The sequence below is a fragment of the Hakea prostrata genome, chromosome 1, assembly GCF_041222555.1.
Source record: "Hakea prostrata isolate BN-2017 chromosome 1, UWA_Hpros_2, whole genome shotgun sequence".
In the NCBI taxonomy this organism is placed as follows: Eukaryota; Viridiplantae; Streptophyta; class Magnoliopsida; order Proteales; family Proteaceae; genus Hakea; species Hakea prostrata.
The window spans coordinates 43407598-43426101 of record NC_142600.1 but is presented as its reverse complement, the minus strand read 5'-3'; the positions used below and the strand labels follow the sequence as shown (position 1 = coordinate 43426101).

The 18504-nt window shown below is 39.2% G+C and overlaps 1 protein-coding gene across 1 annotated transcript; it reads left to right on the top strand.

The window, feature by feature from the left end:
* Positions 1-968: 968 nt before the first annotated feature.
* Positions 969-1325, top strand: LOC149029005 (uncharacterized protein At4g14450, chloroplastic-like). The gene has a single exon (XM_089139263.1). It carries the CDS (start codon positions 969-971, stop codon positions 1323-1325), a length of 357 nt encoding a protein of 118 aa, XP_088995389.1.
* Positions 1326-18504: the final 17179 nt, after the last annotated feature.

Genomic DNA, 18504 nt, shown 5'->3' with positions numbered 1-18504 from the left:
TATGATATCAATATAATAATATTGAGATATGTCTCTTATAAAACTTATATGTGTTATCTAATAAAGTGACTTGAGTCTTATAAGATATCTCACACAAATGCATGAGGTTATAAGATTTGAATCTCACTTTGAGATTGGATACGTGTTAAGAATCTAATCATGTGAATTGATATTTTTTTTTTGTGTAAATAAAATATATAATAACATCTATAACAAACTTTTATCATTCGTTGTTAATTTAGATCTAATTTCATGAAATTTGCCTAAGCTAATTAAAAATGATTGAAGGTAAATTGTATAATTTAGTCAAGTGAATATCATTAAAAAAATATTATAAACACGAGAAAAGACTGAGACACATTGAGAATAAGGTGCAAAATTAATATGGCAAGGAATGTGCTTAACCAATTAAACAATTCACTCGTCTAAGAATAGAATTTGTCTGCTTGAAGAACAAAAACGTTTTTGAATCACCATGGTGTCATGGGGATATACTGGCATTTTCTTTCTTTCTCTCTCTCTCTCACATTAAATTTTAATGACTTTGCTATTTGAAATCCAAAACAAACTTAAGGAATGGTTAACACTTAACAGCTCAACAAGGTTTAAAGTCCATGGTAGTCGATCCTATTTACAAATGTACCCTCCATTATTTACTCAAATTACACATATCAGAAAAGTGGAAACTCAGAACGTGTAAGCCACACGCTCTCTCTCTTCTCTCTGGTGTGGCTATAAAAAGTTAAAGCCGCTGGTTCGCTTCTGTCCACAATCTTGCTAAACAAAACAAACCCTTCTCTGTCTCTCTCTCGCTCTCGATCTCATCACTTAGTCAATATTTTGCACTTGAACTTCTCGCTTCTTCTATTTTCACAATTTTTTCTTGGTCTGTTCAATTTCTTCATCTCTAGCTGAGTGGTTGTTGCTGCTGCTGCTGCTGCAAATCAGATCTTGTTGAAATCTGATTAATGGCTGGATCACAGGGGAGGAATTCCGGCGGAGGTAATAAGAAGCAAGCTCCGACCAGATTGCAGCGGCGAGCCCCTGCTTCTATTCAGGTTAATTCGCCTTCAAAACTCGTTTCGGATTGGAAGGTCGCTATTCCTCTTTTATCCCCCTTGGTATTGTCGCCGGCTTCGCCTAATCCTAAGCTTCCAGATCGCTCCGCTGAAGTCAAGTCAAGGGAAGATTCATCGTCGCGTCAGGGTTCTCAGTTGCCGGATTCGGAGAAGCCTAGTTTCAAATCCTGGCAGCACCCGGCGGCTCCCTTCCATTACGATCCTGCACCTTCATTTAAGTCTTCTTTTGTTTCCAGATGTAGATAGAATAGAATAGAGACACAGTCTGAGATTGTCAACAGAAATACTCAGAACGTAAAGCTGAAGATGATTTATGTTCTGTTGTCTTATATGAATGATATATTCTCAATTGAACCTCATAAATGGATATCCTTCTTCATACCCCATGCTGATACTCTCTGTGTTCTTTTCTTTTTCTTCTATGTTTTGTGGGATTCTTTTCGTCGGTGATTATTCTTTTTTCTTTTTCGCCGCCATTATCGCATTTCGACTTCATCATTAGGTCATCATATCAAATCATTACAAATACCACTCCCTTGTCATGAATATCATAAAAAAGAAAAGAAAAGAAAAGAAAAAAAATCCCTTTTCTTTTTACAGAACCAAAAGATCCTAAAAACAACAATAAGCTGCAATTCCAATTGAACCTCACCCAGTACCACTTTACAATGAGATGGAGTGAACTGGCTATTGATTAGCTTTTCCATCTATTTGATTCAATGCAAGGTTTTTGGGCTTTGATCTGGTCAAAAATCTGAACCGCTCTCCCCATTATTCATAGTAGATATCAGCTGTCGAAGACTAACCGAGTAGATTGCAGTGTAGTGTTTCTATGCTGTCTGAACTGCATCAATGAAATGACTAATTCTGTTTCAATTCTTGTTAGGTGGTAAAATGTGCTAGCAGTACCATTTCTGTTCACTAGCATGTGCTGTTTAGAAACAGTTGATATGATTGAAACCAATGATAGAACAAGAACAAGTTCATACAGCAGGAGCTAACCACATCTAAATTATATAGTCTACAAACATCTGAGCTCCTCAATCTCAGAGACTCCCAATCGGTGCCACCACCTCCTCTTTGGCCACGGCCAGGCTTTTAGAATTAAGATACTTCTAAGCAATTTATCATCTGAGTTTATTTGTGAACGCTCTAATTTATGATAAGCAGGAAGAAAGTCTGTTTTGAGATAGTATGATTATGCACAACAGAGGTCCTTATATGCTTCAGTATGGAAGAGTGACCTGATTCACATTGAAGGAGATGTTTGAAGGTATGGATCTCTGTAGGAACCCCATTTGGTTGGGAATTGGGATAAGGCTGAGTTTATTTGTATGCTGTTTATCATCTACTGAAATCTGACAACTCCATGGTTAAACTTAGGCTTCTATTTGGGATGGTTGTTGATGAGTAAGGGTTTGGCAAGAGCATGTCCTTGGTATTGTTTAGCCTGGCTCAGGGTTTGCTGGTTAGGTTTAATTTGATAATTTAGAATGATTAAATACCCGCAACTTTGTAGTCTACTCAACATTTAAATGGCCTGGTCTTTCAGAATTTGCTCATACCCTACATGATTTTTGAAAACACCATAATGGTTGCTGTAGCCTTCTACTTTGTATGTTACTTGTTGTGTATAAGGGCTGAGTAAGAAGGTATTCATGGGATTCCTCAGTCAAGACAAGTGTTTGCTGATTAGGTTTAGTTTGACTATTGAGGTTAAAAGAGAGAACTTCAACCCAGTAATCTATTCAATGTGTAAATGGACTTGATCATCCAGATTCTGTTCTTACGTATGTTTTTCAAGAGCACTAAGGTAAAGGTCCAATTGTCTCACTTTTTCCTCATTTGAAATTCCTCTGGTTGGTTATTGATAAGGAGGAGGGTTCGCATCCAAATAGGCCAAGAACCTGTAGTCCACAGACATGAGCACCAACAGATAAGGTAATGAGCAGAAGTGGGGACCTTTTGTGAGCTTCACTGATTTTACAGTGGAAGCTTGGAAAGTGATAAGAGATCAGATAGTTTATTTAAACTACAATGGAAAGATAGCTGCTTTTTTTAGCTTTGAAGGATACTGGTCTAGTCAGAGAAGTCCTTTTCTTTCAACTAAACTGATGGGCTAGTAATTTTATATTCCTGTTTTGGTGGTGGCCTATCTCCACCTCATTAGAGCCATGCCTTTTATCACAAATAGTTAAGGGTCTTGTTGCAACAGCTACATCTGTGGATTATAACAATGGGACCTCTCTTATCTCATTAGAATGACATAGCAAGAAAAGAAAGAAAAATATAACTGCAGAGTCAAAGATTGAGGGAATATCAGCCAAAACAATAAAGGTGGATTCTAATACTTTTCCCAGATAACCAGATTATGACATCTGGGTCGATGAGCTTCATCTGTCTTGTCCATCTTCCAATTCTAAGGATCCTAATCCAACCATTCATTAGCAGGTTTTCCTGCTCCATTAAGCTTTTCTGTGAATTGGTATATTAATTCATGCTTTACTGTTACTTGCTTCAATTCAGAATTTCTATTTTCTGTAGTGGGTGGGGTGGGGGGTAAAAGATGGGAGGTGGGTTTGGAGCTCAGAACTTATATCCAAGATTTGCTTTGCTTAAAAAAAAAAAAAAATACAGGATGCTCTTTTGAGCTAGCATAGCCCCAGGTCAAATCTTCCTTGCAGTAAACAGTGTTTCACAGGAATCAACCATGGGGAAAATATTGTCCTGGAGTACATTCCTCTAACTAGACTCTCTGATAAGGGCTTGATTTTTAATCTTTTGTTCTTTCTTTCTTTCTCTCTCTGGGGTCTATGTTTCTGTTCAGCTTGAAAAGGGACGAGCAAAGACCACATATTGAGGAATCTATATACCCATCACTAATCTAATAGCCACTCTGGTATCATAATCTTACATCAGGATTCGCTTGTTTTTTATAGAATGGGAAAAGAAAAACACTGTTGTTGTGTCCACAGCATGAGGGAGAGCTTTTATTCATGGACCACACATCTCTCTCTCGTTGGATCCCTAGTCACTGGAGATGACCTTGATAAGAAGAAGGGAGAAGGGTCATACTGTGACTTAAACATACCCCCTTGTGTTTTCAGACTCTTTTCATTAAAATTATAGGCTTTACCAACTGCTTCTGTGGGAAGAGTACTCTTAATTGGTTATTATCAAATGGACTAAATCAATAGAAAAATATTAAATAACAATATGCTTGATTTTTAATTAAGTAATCATAGATGTTTGATGTTCCATTCACGTATAAGACCATCCAAATTTCCTTTAGAATTCTAATGGGTATGCTACTTTTGTCATCCTTGAAAGCAAATTTCGTTCTATATTCTATATTTAAGGTCTATATATCTTCTTCTAGATGTCCATGCATATTTTTCGTTACTCAAACCTTAAAATTCGAGCCACTTGTAAACTCTTTAAAGGTGTCGAAACTTAAAAAAGGATGGACAAGAAAACTTGGGTTTCTCGTGTCCACTAAACTTCGCACCGAAGTAATATTGAAGAAAGTGATTTGACTAGACTCTATATATAGTGACTCCCATTACTAACTACTTCACCATTAGAGATTCGAAACACCTTATTGTCTTAGTGATCAAAATTCTAACTTTGAATTTGATTGTTGGTATCAACTTTTTTTAGTCTAAGAAATGGTATTTACACGAGGCAGAAGCTCAGCCTCATGTTTTACATTTATGAGAATTTCATACTTTATATTTTTGGTTGGGGGGATATATTGGAAGAGAGTTTCATTTATCTCATTTTGTATTGGCTTGGGATCCATTGTGGTTGATTAGATATGTGAACTTGATCATGAAAGCATATCCTTATTATATATATCTGGGTTTTGGCCTGGACCAACTTCCAATGTTCAACTTGTATCTGGATCACCAGAACCCATGGAGTCTCTTTGTGTGGTGTCATATTCATATAGGAAGGATGCCATTGGAGGATCCAAGATCAGTGTGTGCCAAACTCAGCTACGTTTGGTCTTCTGCAAGTGACAATCTATATATCAAGCATGACCTTTTAGATGACTAGGATCAAAACTTAGTGTGGCCCATTAACAACATTCCTGGCTACATAAAACTGCTTTAAATTGGGCTGATCCTCTCTCTTTGGTGGGCTGTCAAAAAGCCCAGAGGACATGCCAGAAACTTGATGGATAATCATAATGTGAACTCCTCTTATTGTTAAGCTCACGAAGATGTTGAAATTTGGTATGCCCAGGCCCAGCAGATGCCAAATTTGGGCTTCCCAATGAACTGAGCCCAATATTTGTTTTGGAGAGAAATTAATATGAGAAGCCCACACGGTCATATAGATATATGGGCCAACTAGATAGGTCCATAGCTAGGCTGTTAGAAATTGTCAGGAGCAGAAACAAGTGAGTGAGATTTGAATGCTACGCATTTAATGCACAACACTTGTTGCCAACTATCGAGATCGAAATCTCGACGTCTGTCTTGGAGGTGGTTGAAAGCGAAATGAACAATTGAGATCGAAATCTGGGTCAAAATTTTGGTCTCGACCGTTGGCAGCACAGTGCTGCGCATTTAATGTGCGACATTGAAGTTGAACCAGAAATAAGTAGATGCTAGACTACGAGAAGAAAACTTTGAGGACATATATATATATATCTAACGAGTTTGGTTCAGGATCGAAGTCTGTACTCTTCTTACACTTTCCCATCACACATTAAGAGAGGTCGAGCAGCTCACTGTGGGTAATACCTCTGAATTGTTTCGTCGAAAGTTAGATGTATGTTTTCCTCCTAATATGTGGTGGAGAGGTGTGTGAGGAGATCATAGACCTCTACCCAGATAGGTAGATGATCGAAACTCATATCTAACATTCTAACCCCACCAATCTAGTTGGTGTTGGCATATGAAGAGCCAAATAAATTTGAGGAACTTTTAGGCATGACTTTTGGGTTGCCTAGATTGTTGAATTTCCAATGTTAATGAAGACATATTTGTTTGAAATCCAATAGCTTCCAAGAGGAACTTGATCTATGTTATGTCGGGCCATCTTATGTCTTAAATTAATTATATTGTTTCCCCTTGATCTAGGGTCTAGCAGATGAAGATAAACTTTTATGTTCCATAGCTTTTCCTCATGAGAAGGAAGTCTAGCTAGGCTTCAAGCAATAAACTAGGTCATGGAACAGGAGCCTTTCTAGTCTTGAGTGTCTTCTAATGAAGACCCACAAGAGGCATCTTTTGGAATTTGGAATTTGAAAAGAAAAAGTTTTGACATCTTGGTTGTCTTTTCTGGTTATATTTAACCCTACACGGATGTGACCCCTAAATCACTTAGATAGTAGTTTGGCAGCTGATATTTTGGGCCTTTTTTTTTTTTTTTTTGGTAGAAATGGGCCTATATATTAACGCGTGACCCACACAAGACATCAAGATTACAAAGATCAAGAAGCCAAGGATCCAAAATAGGCCAAAGAGTCCGGCACGCAACGGACACAGCCTTACAAGCGAGAGAGTCAGCTACTGCATTACACTCCCTTAGAACATGAAGAAAGGATACATTTTGAAGCCGAGAAGCAAGAGTCACCACATCCCAGACTAGGTTTTGCAGGTCCATTGGAATCAGTTCCATCTTGGTCACCAATTTGATAGCTGTTGCCGAATCTGATTCCACCAGGACCTTGCAATACCCCTCCTCTATAGCAAGCAAAATGCCCTCTCGTAGGGCCATAAGCTCACCTTCCAGAACCGATTCAAACTGGGCTGGAATAACCATCCCTATAATGGGCTGGCCCATAAAATCCCTGCAAATAACTCCAAGGCCGCAACCATCTCTACATGACGCTGCATCAACATTTATCTTCAGGAAGCCCACAGGAGGGCAAGCCCAGAAAATCCCACGCAACGTACGCTCCTCGACCTGATCTACGATCTCCAACCGAGAGGAGTTCTTGAAAGCTCTCGAAAATTCCTCTGCTTCATTGACTGCCTTTCCGGCAACCTGCTCCGGTGACCAATCACAGCCATTGAAAATCAGGACGTTCCTAGCTTTCCAAATCCTCCAACAAACGTATACGATCAGCGTCGACAACTCCTTGTATCGCTGCTTCTCAGGAGGAAGAATCATCTTCCAGCACTTAATCGCCTCACATATCGAAGGATTAGCTGGAGGAGAGAACAACAGGGGAGAAGCAAACCATACACGACGGGCAAAATCACAGTCTAGAAGAACATGATCAATCGATTCCACCTTTCCGCATCTACTACAACAAGGATCAAACTGATCTATCCTCTTAGAAATTTCTTCCGCAGCAGGTAATGCTCTAGCACAAGCTCTCCACATCATATTTTTAATTTTTGGTGCAGCATGACATGTCCAAATATTTTTCCACACCATATCATCCACCCCAACTCTGTTGGATCCCCTCGATGATGATGGCCGAAGTTCTCTTTCCCTTTCCCTGATGTTAATTAGATGGTGATATGTTGATTTCACCGAAAATTCGCCACTTTTAGCTGGTCCCCAAATCCTTCTATCAGCCCTAAGATCATGCTTAATCTTATCTTCAAAATTGCCTCAGCATCCGCTTGATCAAAAATTTCTTTAATCAATTCAGCCTTCCATGCTCTAGCCTCCTCATCAATGAGATCAGACACCCATGTAATTCCCCTGTGATCTCTATTGCCATACCTAATTTTGAACTCTGGATTTGCTATGATCCACTGGTCTTCCCAGACTTGAATAGAGGATCCATTTCCAACCAACCATACTAACCCTGACTTCAGAATTCTCCTTCCTTCCAAAATACTTTTCCACGCCCATGAGGGGTTAGACCCTGCTGATGTAGTAAGGAAATCTGAATTGGGAAAATAGATCTGTTTCAAGAATCTTACCCAATAAGTATCCGGATTTCTCCATACTTTCCAAGCTAGTTTGCAAAGAAGGGCTAAGTTCTGCAAGTAAGGATCCCTGAGTCCTAAACCACCTCTCTCTTTGGATTGACAGAGTCTGTCCCATGATATCCAGCATATCTTCCTCTTATTATCTTTCTCTCCCCATAGAAAGTTGATGGCATCCTTCTTAATCTTCTCATGATGAGACTTAGGAAGGAGAAAATGAGATGCTGCATAGTTGTTCATAGTTAGTCCCACTGATTTCTGAAGCACTTCTTTTCCCGCCATAGAAAGGAGACTTGCTTTCCATCCTTGCATCTTCTTACTTGTTCTCTCCTGGATCTCTCTGAAACATTCTTTCTTAGAAGCCTGAAATTCTGAAGGAAGACCTAAATATTTCTTGGGGGGGCCTCCATAAGGAATCTTTAGAATTCTTGACAGCCATCTTTTGAATCTAGGAGCAGTATTAGGGCTGAAGTAGATAGATGACTTCTGCTGGTTAATCTCCTGACCACTTGCAGCACAGTAGAGATCAAGACAAGCTCTAATATTCTGAAATTCCTTGGGATTGACCTCTGAGAATAACACTGTATCATCAGCGAATAACAAGTGAGATATAGGTACAGTCCTATTTCTAACTTTCATGCCAGAAATAAATTTTTCTTGAAGAGCAGTTTTGAAGACAGCATTTAAGGCTTCAGTACATAAGACAAAAATAGCAGGAGAGATAGGATCTCCCTGCCTAATCCCTCTCGATGGCTCAATCACTCCTCTAACAGCTCCATTCACTAGAACCTGATAAGAAACTGACTTAATACAGGACATCACCAGTGAGACCCACTGATCACAAAAACCTAGCTTAGATAGGGTTCCTTCAATAAAGCTCCATTCCAAACTATCATAGGCCTTCTTCATGTCAAGCTTTAGTGCCATCACCTTTTTCTTCCCTTTTTTCCTATTCTTAATGTAATGAAAACACTCATGAGCCACTAGTATGTTATCAGAAATACTTCTATCAGGCACAAAAGCAGATTGAGGTTCTCCAATGATTCTGTCCAACATCCCTTTCAGTCTTGTGGCAATTACTTTTGTTGCTACTTTAACAGTAACATTGCACAGACTGATAGGTCTGAACTGATCAACATTCTCAGGCTGATTACATTTAGGAATAAGACATACATAGGTAGAATTAATTTCTCTAGGAAGACATCCAGATGAGAATAGGTCAGAAACAAACTTACATACATCCTCTTCCACAAGGTCCCAATAATGTTGATAGAAAGCTGGAGGGAGTCCATCAGGGCCTGGAGATTTGAGGGGAGCCATATCTGCCAATGCAACCTTTATCTCTTCTTTACTAGGAGCTCTCATCAGCATGTTGTTATCTTCTTGAGTCACTTTTGGTTGGATTGAAGAGAGGACAATGTTGAGGGAGCAGCCATCAATACCTCTGGATCTATAAATCTCCTTGTACTTAGCCAATACTTCCCCAAATATTTCTTCCTCCGAATTAGTCCATCTGCCAGAACTTAACTTCAGCTTTGAAATTCTGTTGCAATTCCTTCTTTGTAGTGTAGAAGCTTGAAAAAATTTTGTATTTCTATCACCAGCTTTTAACCACAGCTCTCTTGATTTCTGAGCCCACATTTCCTCCTCTCTCTTCAGCTGTACCTCTAGAAACTGATGTAAATTTTCCTCCTTAATCTCATTTTCCTGTGAAGGATGTTGAAGAACATCTTCTAGTTCCTTTAGTAGCTGAGCAATCTTTGTTTGCACATGTCCAAAAGAAGATCTGTTCCATTTTGTAAATTCTTTTTTGACATTATCAGCTTTTTCCATTAGCTTTCCTGTTGAACTAACCCCTGAATTACCTTCTCCAATACTTCTCCAAGCCTGGTTAGCCACTTTTCTACAGTCCTTGTGTTGGAACCACATAGACTCAAATCTGAATGGCCTAACCCTTGAATTTCTTCCACCCACAGTGTCTATCACAATAGGAAGATGATCAGATCCTATGATTGGATGAACCACCACCGAAGCTTCCCCAAACTGATTTCTCCACTCAGAATTAGCCACTGCTCTATCCAGTTTAATTCTGATATTAGCCCCTCCTTTTCTCTTGTTATTCCAAGTAAATTGGGGACCATGAGAACCTAAATCCATAAATGAGCAATCATTCATCATCTGTTTAAACTTCTCATTGTCCAACCTGCAATCATTTGAGCCACCCTTCTTTTCCTTCCATGAGACATAAGAATTGAAATCTCCAAAACATAACCATTGGCCATTTCTATTTTCAGCAATCCTCTTCAACTTGTCCCACACCAGCTGTCTTTTTTCTTTATCCGGATCCCCATACACCATTGTGATAAAGAAAGCTTTGGCCCCATTGATAGATACCTCTGCATCAATAAATCTGTTATTTGATTCCAACATATGCATTTGAGTAGAAGAATTATAAAGAACAGCTAGCCCACCTGCCTTCCCAATAGGATCTACAACAAACACATTGTTAAGCTTTACCTTCCTCCCTACTTTTTCCAGCTTCTCCAACTTATTCTTTGTTTCCATAAGAAAGATAATTTCAGGCTTAATCTTCCTTGAGAGGTTCACAAGAGATTGAACTGTCAGAGTCCTCCCAATCCCTTGACAGTTCCAACTAATGATTTTCATAATTTCCTTTGGTGTTGATAACCCCCAACATCCAAGGGACCCTTCTCTAAAAAATGAAGGGAAGAAGCCTGAATTCTCATTTTCTGTTCTGCTCTGTCAGTGTGTTGTTCTTGCTCTTTTTCATCTTCCATATGAACCTGCTTGCTCTTCTTGTTTGTAGGTTTTGCTGCCTTACCTGAAGTAGATTTGATGGTATATGGTTGAATAGAACTTCTCCTTCTAGCCATTTTTTTCATGTTCCTATTCTCACTGCCATTTTGTATGCCACGAGTATTCAGGCTTTTTTGAATCTTCTGTTCCTTTTGCTGAGTTTGGGCCCCACAATTATAATATTCTTCTTTCCTTTGCTGACTAGATTCCCCACTTCTCAACGTCTCCATTCCTTCCTTAACCTTAGCCTGCTGAATCATATTAGGTTGATATGGGTTTTCATCTCCTCGGGTTGGGTGAGGTTGATAGGGTAATAGGTTCAAATTGGGTGGCTAGTTGGTTAGGTTGATTTGTGATGGATATGTTAGACAAAAGAGGTAATAGGTTCAGCAAATTAGGAGGATTTTCTTGGAGTCTGCTGAATCGACTCGGATAGCTGCCGGAGAATTGAACAAGAGAAGCTTCATTGGGACTAGAAAAATTCAAAGGGATATTGTTGCATTGAGAAGTCCCCCACTTTTGAGATATGCTCTCAGGGTAACTTCTAAAACCAGCAAATAATTCACCTTTTTGACTATGGGGCAGAGGTTTATCAGAGTTTTCAGATATGTAAGGTTTTCCTAGAGTCCCACACCTGTCAGTTGATTTGACTAGTCCTGAGGAGGGATGGCAGGTTAGAGAGTTGTTGGATGATTCAGCAGGGCCCATTGTGGTGGTAGCAGCTGCCGGATTCCGGTGGTTGGGCTGAGTTTGTTGAGAGTTTTGGGTTGTATGGCTTGATAGCTGGGTTGTATCAATGAAGCTTGCCTCCTCTAACATACGTTGGTTTGGCATAAATGCTTTAATGGCAGCATTATAAGGTGGGGGAGGGAACTGAGTACAAGTAGAAGCATTTCTGCAGTTATGACTTACTTGATGGCTTCTTTTGACTCTGAAATACTCTTCACACTTGTTCTCTGCATGTCCCAATATACCACAGAAGTAGCAAAGGGTGGGAAGTCTTTCATAGCTTACAACAATAGGGATGTTATCTCCATTCTTCCTCTTGATACCTGTCTCTTTCCTCAACTTCCATTTAACAACAAACCGTCCCTTCCCTTTTCTTTTATTTCTTTTTTGGTGAGAAAAAAGTCCCTTCACTATGAAGAAAAATAATTGAGGAGCCGGGGAATGAATTTTGGATAGAGTGGAAGACATGCATCATAATTTCATTGTCAAGCACAGCCCCTCATAGCTTCTTTTCTAACCCTTTGTCAGTAGATCTTAAAGTTGAATGTGTTGTTATTGTCGTGAAAAATCTTCTTGTGAAGGAAGTAGTGTTGAATTTTATTTTTTTCCGATCAATGAAGCGGAAAAGGTATATATGTTTTGTGGTGAAGAACAATCTTCATCACATGCATGTGAAATGTATTTAGACTTATCATTACTTCTCTTCTTTCTCATTTATTTTTTATTTTTTATTTTTATTGTTGATGAAGTATATGGATTTATTTGAGGGTCTGAACACAATAGGCAAGATTACGTCCATTGGAGATTTTGTACATGGACCGTGCATCTAAGGAAGTTTCTTTTTCTTTTCTTTTTTACCTTTCTTTTGTGGGAACTACTAGCTTTATATTAGGGAGTGAGGGGCTATTACATATACAACCATGGATAGTCAAACCCATAATCTCTTAACTAAGACTTTTTAATCGTTGCTAACTAAGCAATTCTTTGATGATGCACAAAAGGAAATTGTTGCAATGAACAATAATGTATTGACATGGAAATTTCGGAAATTCCTGAATTAAATTTTGGGCTTTCTTTCTTCTTCTTCTGTTTTTTCTTAATAGCATGCTAGCACTTATTAGTATATTTCTTTCTTCCTCTTAACGACGACAATGAGATGGATGGAAGGATAACATAACACTATTTCCATACGCGATAATTCCCCTTTATTCAAAAATATGAATGGGAACATTTATTGAGTCGCTTTTGGAATCACCTGTAGAATTGCTTTGATCTTAGATTCTTAGGACTCATTTGATAGTCCACCAAGTGTTTCTGCTTCAAAAAACACCATAAACAATTTGGGTTGTTTCTGATAAAAAAAATAATTTTGGTTGTTTCTAGAACCAAAGCATTTTCTTAAGCATTTGATAAAACTTGCTTTTGGAAACAAAAATACCATCAACAAAATTTTAGTAGAGTTCTTATGTCTATAATGTCAAATTCCATAATTCCTCTTAAACTCTTTCACTTAAACCTATCCAACGCCCAACTTTTGCTTGGAGAAACAACCGCAACAACAAATAGTTATTGTGCCAAAAATTTTTTTTGAAACGAAAGTTTTCATTAATTTCAATCTATGTTTCAAATCTCACTTGTAACAAAAATAACTTTATCAAACGATTATTTTTTGTTCGATTTTTCTGTTTCTCAAAGCAAGAAACACTAGAAACTGGTTTTTGTTGGTTTCTCAAATGGGCCTTTAGGCTTTCTCATGAACATATGCTTTCCTTTCTTGTAATGTAATAACACTTATAGCGAATCAAGAAGCTGGATTTTCCAAATTAAACCTAGTCAATATTGTAGAGATGATGTATTACCAATCTATATAGCACATTTTCTTTTGTACTGGAAGATATAATTGAAAAAGAATTATTACTTTCTAAGAATGTACTAATAACATAAAAGTCTCTTCTTTTTTTTTCATCACCTACTCAATCAAAGGACCCAGGGCCCATAGGCCCGGGGAAGGAGGGGGGGGGGGAGCTCTGGAGGGATGGAGACTTGAACTTGAGACCTCCTTGGTCTTACCTCTTATTAGGGATATTTCTCAAACCAATTCAAACCTAGCCGCCACTTCTTCTCAAGCTTATGTAGCTAGGGTTGCTTCGTAGAAGTCTAAAGTGGATCAAATTCCTACTGCTACACTCAACATGGATTCTATACATACCTCTTACAAGGACTCTAACAGATCCAAAGAAGAGTTTGAAGTAGACTACAACGGCTATAAAACCTTGACTGATATTTTATGTAATCTAAAACTCCTATCCTCTTATAAACCTAAACTCTACAAACATTGTAACACAGGGACTCCACGTGATGACAACTATCAGAGTCTTAGATGACTGATGAATAAGGACTCAACTCTCTATAAAAAGGCATGTACACAACTCATTCAAACATAGTGGAAATAATATCAAACTCTCCAGTGGACGTAGGTTTCCTTCAACTGAACCACGTTAAACTTGTGTGTTCTCTCTCTCTCCTAACCAAATCCAAACACGGCATTAGAGTACCAATTTTTTTCTTCCCAACCCCATGCTTTGCTTCCCTCCCTCAACAATCTTCTTGCAATTAAGCTTACAAAAAGTAACTATCAGTTGTGGAGATTCCAAGTGTCCCTTTCTTGAAAACTTAATGAGTTGTTTGACATTATGGGTAGCTTCTCCACATGCCCACCCGCCACTATCACCATTGATGAAGATTCTATCCCAATGTCCAAACCGAACCCTGAGTATCATAGGTGGACTCATCAAGATCAACTTCTCATGTGCTCTCTTATTGCTTCCCTATCTGAGAGTGTACATACTTAAGTCGTTGGATGTTCTATTACAAGAGAAGTATGGGAACACCTTGAAACGACTTTGCAACACCCTCTTCCGCCAAAATTATGCAACTTCGTCTCCAACTATAGTAGATGAAATGACGAACAATAGAATTCATGATTACCTCCTTCACATTCCACTATTGATCAAGTTGCAGTTGCTGGTAAGATTGTTTCAGATGATGATTTTTGCTTGCATCTTTTTAACAGCTTGGGCTCTGAAAATTTAGCTTTTGTTATTCTATAACAACTCGTAGCTTCCTTGTTACTTTTGTTGAGTTAAGGAATGTTATTCACTCAAGAAATCCATCTTAAAGATGACTTGGCATATGAATCATCCTCTCCTTTGGCTAATTTGACTCGGACTAATAATGTCACATCCACCCAGCCGGTATCCTATCTGGCATACCCGGGATGTGATCCAAGCCCAAAGATCAAGGATCGAGCGGCCATGCCTCCCACATACACAATAACATAATCACGAACAATATAATCAATGTTTAAAGCAAGTAATAAACAGATCAAGTGAATAAGAAAAGATAATCAATCAGAGTGCGGAAATTATCAAAGATCAAATACATATCAATAAAGTTTCAAAAGAGAAAGAGAGTGATCAGAAATCACTCTTTCTCAGAAGCAGTGGAAAGATGGTTAATCACTTTAGTTACAAATCCCAACATCAAGAGTAAATTCAAAGAGTCAATACAACATATCCAAGTGTTTAACAATAATCCAGGGAGATGGGGCACTAAGCAAAGGTTTCTTCTATCCTAATGATTGTTTCTTCATAAGTGTGGACGAAGTGAACCCAGCACGGCCGCTCCCTCACCACGGTGGGGCTAACCTTGGTACGAACCATAATCTTCTTCGGCACAATAACCCTGACTCTCATCGTAGCTATCACCCGAAGGGTAGTATGCGGGATCATAGCTCGTCTCGTAGAGTGCACCATCAGGGTCTTCTACACCTGCAGGACAATCTAACAACACTTGCACAAAAGGAATGAGTTCAAAAGAACTCAGCAAGGCAAGTCGATTCATAATACACAAATCATATGATACAAGTCACGATATGATGCAAGATGATATGAGACAATGATGCAATATGAATCTAACTCTAAGTATGCTAGTCTCTAAGGTAGACATGCTTTAAGCCATAGCACCATACTTCTTTAGGTTGTCTGTCACTCCCCCTCAATCATACATGATATCTTGGGTCTGCCGGGGTAATTGGGTAAAGTCCTCATCAGAAACTATGGTTGGGGATTTAGTCACCACTCTCTCACATCACCATTGGTATAAGTATTGGCGCATGTCACGGCGAAGCGTAGCCCAATGCAAGTCATCTACTCAGTTGTATCATGTCAGATTCGAATACTTTCCCTATGGCACCGACCAACTCGGTTCCGTATCCTTCACACTAGAGTCAGCATATCCTATGGCTGCAACCAACTCGGACTACGGACTCATCAACCCTATTGGTCATTCACAAATGGTAAACCGGAAGCTCTCACGTCCTCTCACGGGTTGGTTACTGGTCTTGAGTGCCCGTGAGCCCAAGTCTATCCATTTGCAACCCTACCAATAAATGGCCCCTTTTGGGTATCCGCAGTATGGTTTAAGTCCTCTCACGGAGTGGTTACCGGTCTTGAGCGCCCATCAACCATACTCTACCTGTGAAACTCAGCCCTGACCCTAATCCGAAAACTCTGTTTATTGTAGGTCCAGTGACCCAAAGTAAGGCAAGAAGTCACCTTTGGGCCATTTCTGTTGAAGACTTGATGGCTGGATTGGAATCCATGAGTGTTGATGCTAGTGTCCCAATGGTGGAAACTGCACCCGGATGAAGATTGGATTAGTTGATGGTCTTGGAGTGGTCTCTGTATTGATTCAAAGGCATTTCTAACTCCTAGGTATGTCACTCTAGAGGTGTGCAAAACCCCTTGATGTTTGGACTTGATCTGAGCCTTCAATTCCCTGTTTTGAAGTTGCTGTCTTGATTGGTCGAGTCATTGGTCGATTGGACCAATCGACCAATTGATTCTGTTTTTGAAATTTGAATCCTGTCTCTTCTATTTAAGTCTAATCTCGGGAATACTCCGCCTCCTCTGCCTCCTAAGCCTCTGGAACGAGTTAGAACCCTAATCTAACCCATTCCCTTGCATTCTTTGGTGATCTCTTACAAAGACTTGAAGAATTCTTCATCTTTCTACGGCAAAGGTATGATCTCACTCACTCTCTCTTCTATCTCTGATTTTCTTTCTTTTATTCTGTTTTCATTGAGATCAAAAAGGTGATGAAGCATTCTTCTAATCATCAATTCTCTGATGTCACCATATTCTTTTAGACTCATGATCATCATCATGTTCTTAAACCCTACCTATTGAATTCTTGAAAACCTAACACTAATCCTTTGAAAACCCTAATCTGTGTGATTGTCTGGAGAACTTTTGGTAACCTACCTTGTGAAAGGGAAATCCTTTTTGGGTGACCTTGTGTTAACCTAAAACTTAATCATCTATATTTTCCTGTTTTGATTTGTCTTTGTTCATTCAGATCTCACAATTATTTGTCTAGGGAGCCAAAAGGGTGAAACCCTAATTCTCTTGGATTAAACCCAGGAATCCCCTAGTTGATCATGTTAACTCAATTATTATGTTTTCTTTACTAGATCTGAATTCTTTCATATCCTAGTTCATTATCTTTAAATTTTCTATTTTTCCCTCCTAACCTATGTTCAACCCAATTAGGTTAACCTCATGATTTATAGGTTGTAACTTGAGAACTTGTTTTGAGTTATGATTTGATATCCTCTATACCCTAAAATACTACCATGATAATTCCCCTCTTAATTGTACCCTTTTGAACCATCGAATTCGGTTCTAGATTCCCAAAATTCGGATTCTTGCAGGTCACTGTCTGCAATGGTCGACTCATTGGTCGACTGGTCCAGCAGACCAATCAATCGACCAATGAGTACAACAACCTCAATCTTGGTCTGTTTCGATTGATTTATGATCTTTTCCTTTATGCATCTTTCCTAACATGTTGTGTGCTCTCGTTTAGGACTGTCTTCTCAGATTTAGTCAAGATCATACTTGATTCTTTAAGATTCCATTCAAGTTAGAAGGTAAGGACAGTTGATTCCTTAACTACATAGATTGCTTGTTCTCTGGTTTCTACTTTGTGGAACTATGAGATTACTTAATGTTATTAAAATTTAATTCTGATCTCCTACTGTGGGAACAGTAGCACTTGTTTATATCATTTTTTCATTATTTATGTTATATGAATTACTTATTACTGCTTAATTCGATGTTGCTTTTACATTCTCTTTTATATGATGAACTATTGGTTGTGTATGTCATGACTGATCTGAGAATGTGTTTGCTTAAGTTTGGTTTGGGATTGGGAAGTGTCCTTTTGACACTTCTGTCCTTGGACATTATCGGAAATAGTATGGGATGTTTCCGGGGTTGCCCATCGACGCTTTCCCGAATCAATGATTGTCATACCTAGGGATGTCTAGTGGTGTTTGGCTAGGATACACCCCTATTATATCAGACCCGATTCGGAAGGGTATTGAGACCGAACGACCCGTGGTAGCAATGGGGATTCACGGGCGCTCAAGACAGGTGAAATGATCCGTGAGAGGACGGGAATCACATTGTGGGGGCCATTTATTGGAGGGTTGCATATGGCTAGACTTGGGCTCATGGGCGCTCAAGAACGGTGAAATGATCCGTGAGGGGACATGAGAGCTTCCCGTTTACCATATGTGAATAACCAATAGGGTTGATGAGTCCGGTGAGTAATATTCGTGACTCTAGTGGAAAGGATGCCGGAAAGGATCGCCCGGGGCGAGGAATGGAAGTATCTGGACCTGAGTTGATGTAACTGAGTAGATGACTTGCATTGGGCTAGGCTTTTCCCTGACATGTGCCAGTACTTATGCCAAATGGTTGTGAGAGAGTGTGTTGACTTAACCCCCTGCCATGGTTTGTCCTGAGGGATGAAGGACCCATTACCAACCGGCTGCCCAAGATACCTTAAATGGGTGAGGGAACCCAAGATATCTTATATGGTTGAGGGTGTGAGCGGACTTTCCTTAAGAAGTA

Coding starts and splice junctions, on each gene's coding strand:
- LOC149029005 (XM_089139263.1), top strand. CDS start 969: ATGGCTGGATCACAGGGGAGGAATTCCGGCGGAGGTAATAAGAAGCAA.